Source organism: Cystoisospora suis (assembly GCF_002600585.1).
Source record: "Cystoisospora suis strain Wien I chromosome Unknown contig_2258, whole genome shotgun sequence".
In the NCBI taxonomy this organism is placed as follows: Eukaryota; Apicomplexa; class Conoidasida; order Eucoccidiorida; family Sarcocystidae; genus Cystoisospora; species Cystoisospora suis.
In genome coordinates this window covers 1-3,279 of record NW_027155057.1, presented here as the reverse complement: position 1 = coordinate 3,279, position 3,279 = coordinate 1, and the positions used below count along the sequence as shown (strand labels likewise).

The 3,279-nt window shown below is 36.4% G+C and overlaps 1 protein-coding gene across 1 annotated transcript in view; it reads right to left on the bottom strand.

Moving 5' to 3' along the window:
- Nucleotides 1–2,888, bottom strand: part of CSUI_004731 (cral trio domain protein) — a 5,908-nt gene extending 3,020 nt beyond the window's left edge. The window contains exons 1-3 of the mRNA XM_068064916.1: nucleotides 2,781–2,888; nucleotides 1,319–1,594; nucleotides 785–843 (exon numbers count right to left, since the gene is read on the bottom strand). Of these exons, the coding sequence (XP_067923107.1) occupies nucleotides 785–843; nucleotides 1,319–1,594; nucleotides 2,781–2,886 (441 nt within the window). The 5' untranslated portion in view covers nucleotides 2,887–2,888. The remainder of the gene's footprint in view (nucleotides 1–784; nucleotides 844–1,318; nucleotides 1,595–2,780) is intronic.
- Nucleotides 2,889–3,279: the final 391 nt, after the last annotated feature.

The window sequence follows — 3,279 nt, the reverse complement described above, 5'->3', positions numbered from 1 at the left end:
GAATCTGTATGTATGTGCGTATGAATATGTATGGTCATTATGTGGAAAGCAGAAAGAAAGATAAACCCTAATACACAAACGAACTAAAGAGAGAGAGAGAGAGAAAGAGATGGCGAAGATCTCTCTCTCTCTCTCTCCCTAGATATCTGCATAGATATATGTATCTCTATATAGATATTTGTAGTGGTGTATATAGGTATTTGTATATAGATAGGAAGAAGAGATGGAGGGATTAACATGTCTGAATGTGTGTCTGTGTATCTGTGAAAGAATATGCAGAACTCGATATACAGCAACATAAGAATGATAAATAGACGAGAGAGAAATAGAGGGATAGATAGAGATATGTATAGATCTATCTATTAGTATTGACAAGAGCGTCATGTATAAGAAACAAAAGCACTCTATAGAATTCTCTCACTTTCTTCTTTCTCCATCAACTCCTCCATACACACACTAGGCAAACATAAGTATATAGATAGATACATAAGTATATAGATAGATAGATATAGATAGATTAAAGATAGATAGATTAAAGATATAGATAGATAGCTACATGTAAATGCTTATACTGACGCAGAGAGATAGAAAGACATTATCCAAGATAGATAGGTAGTTCGATCTAGGAGTGTAAATGTATGTATGGAGTCTGAGGTGAGAATACTGCGGACAGAGAGAGAGAGGGAGGGGATTCTTCTTCTTCCTCTTCTTCTTATGATTAAGATAGGAACGAAAAGTATTATAAGAGTTGGGTAAGTAAAGTGTATGTGTATGTGTAGAATACCTGGAGAGTCCGCCACAGAAGCTTCGCCTGAAGATTGGGGCTTATCACTAACACTAAACCTATCAAAAAGAAAAAGAAAGAAAAAGAATGAAGAAGAAAAAGAAAGATGACGGAGAAAAAGAAAATGAATGAAGAAGAAAAAGAAAGAATGAAGAGGAAAAGATAAAGAACGGCCACAAGAGAAACTCTAACGCACACAGCCACGCTTTCTGTCTGTCTATACACGAGACATGCAGATATACATACATACATATATATATGTATGTAGAGATAGATAGAGAGATACACGTATGTATATATAGATATATACACGTGTCTATCAGAGTCTTTCTATAAACACATACGGTTCATATACATACACACGCTTATATATATATATATATATGGAGAGAGAGAGAGAGGATCAAGAAAGAGGCTGAGGAGATTGAAAGGAAACTGAGAGAGACAGAAGTGTCTTTAGAGAAGAGAATGAAAAGAAGAAGAGCAAGAAGAAGAAGAGAATTGCCATGGGTATGGAATTGTCTGTATGTCTACCTAGTCTTTCAGGATAGTAGGTTTGTAGAAGCGACTTTATCATGAAGAGCTCCTGTATGTGAATCTGAGACAAAGAGAAATCTTTCGCATCGATTAGAGCTGTAAGCTGCTCTACGTCTCGATCCATATTCTTTAACGCTTCCTCCACTAAATAGATTAGAGCTAAGACCCAATCTAAAGAAGACGAAGAAGAAGAGAAGGAAATTTTGAGATTCTTCAATTTTATGACCAAACAAGGCCGAGATAGGCGATCCAATCCATACACACACCCCCAACCTATGAAAAAGAAAAAGAGAAGAAGAATGAATGAAGATGAGAGAAAGAGACAAGAAGAAAGAAAGAATGATGAAAGAGATATGAAAGACGATGAAAAGATAGAAAAAGGAAGGAAAATGGAAGAGAGTGAGAAAGGGATGGAGAAAGAAGAAAAGAGACAAATCGAAGAAAAAGAAAAAGAAAAAGAAGAAAGACAAGAAGCTCAGCTTAACGGCCTCCACACATACACACAAACATCCGCTATATCTATACACATACCTATCTATACCTATCTATCTATCTATACCTATCTATACCTATCTATCTATCTATACCTATCTATCTCTCTATATCTACCTATCTATGTCTCTACATATAAAGCAATATGAAGAAGAAGACAGGAAAGGAGAAGAAGAAAGGATTTAAGACAGGAAGAGAAAAGAAAGAAAGATCGATGCATGCCATAATTAAAAGTGGCAGAAGGAGGAGAAAAGAGAAGGAAAAGAAGAAAAGCCGCGAAAGAGGCAAGAGCGAAAAGAGACAACTACGGATTGATGATACTGAAAGAAAGAAAAAGAAAAAGAAGAAATAGGTCACTCAGTCAGTCAGTCGATTGACGAAACGAACTCTCGAAAAAGAAGAAGAAGAAGGTGTATCGAAGAAACATACGACCTCTGTCCCTTCTTCTAAGCTTAGTACATATATACGTAAATACCTATATATATATATATATAGATACATGTAGAGAGAGAAAGAAAGGGAGATGGATGATACAGTACAAATACAATAGCTTAGTGTATAGACACCCCGATTCGAGATAGGAAAGAGAGATCACACATCTTGTAGATATAGATCTATAGATGCTTGTGTATCTCTTGTTCTATTGATCTTTCTCTCTCCCTCTATCTATGTAGACGCCGTACATCTCTCCTGTATCTACAGAATGAGGGAGAAGCAAAAGAGAAAGAAAAAGGTACTTTATCAGTCATATACCTATATGACTATGTACACATACATACATATAAGCCTGCGAATCCTCCATTTCTCTCATCCTTTCTCTTCTTTCTTTCTTTCTTTCTTTCTTTCTGTAGAGCTCTGCCCCTCCTCTCTTTTTCTAAATCGATGCTGAACTGAGATTCTAAGGTAGATTTGTGTGGATAGCTAGCTGGAGGAGACAATCGATTGATATGGGGCGAGCTAGCCGTACAGTTGGAGAGCTCCTGATGCACGACATGCCGAGCTTCGAGTCGATTGATAAAGCCGTGAGACCGCCACGTGAGCAACTGAAGCAGAAACGCCTCTGCTGTATACATCTGAACCCCCAAAAAAAAGAAAGAAACGCATGCACACTTCTTCTTTCTCTTCTCTTCAGACTCGCGACAAGAGGAAGAACGGAAGCATAAAAGGATCGTCTCTTTAACAGTAGAGAAAGTACATATGCCATAGACACATATGCATATACATACATATACACATATGTACATAGAAAGAGAAAGCTACATATATATATATATATATGTATATATATACACATATATATAGAGAGAGATTGACGGAAGAAGAGATGGGTGTATCGACACTCATAGAGACTTGTCTAGATCTATAGATTCAGATAGAGAAATAGAGAGATAGATAGATGGAGATATATATATATATAGATATACCTATATATAGCCTCACTCAACGCATCTATCTTTAATCTATCT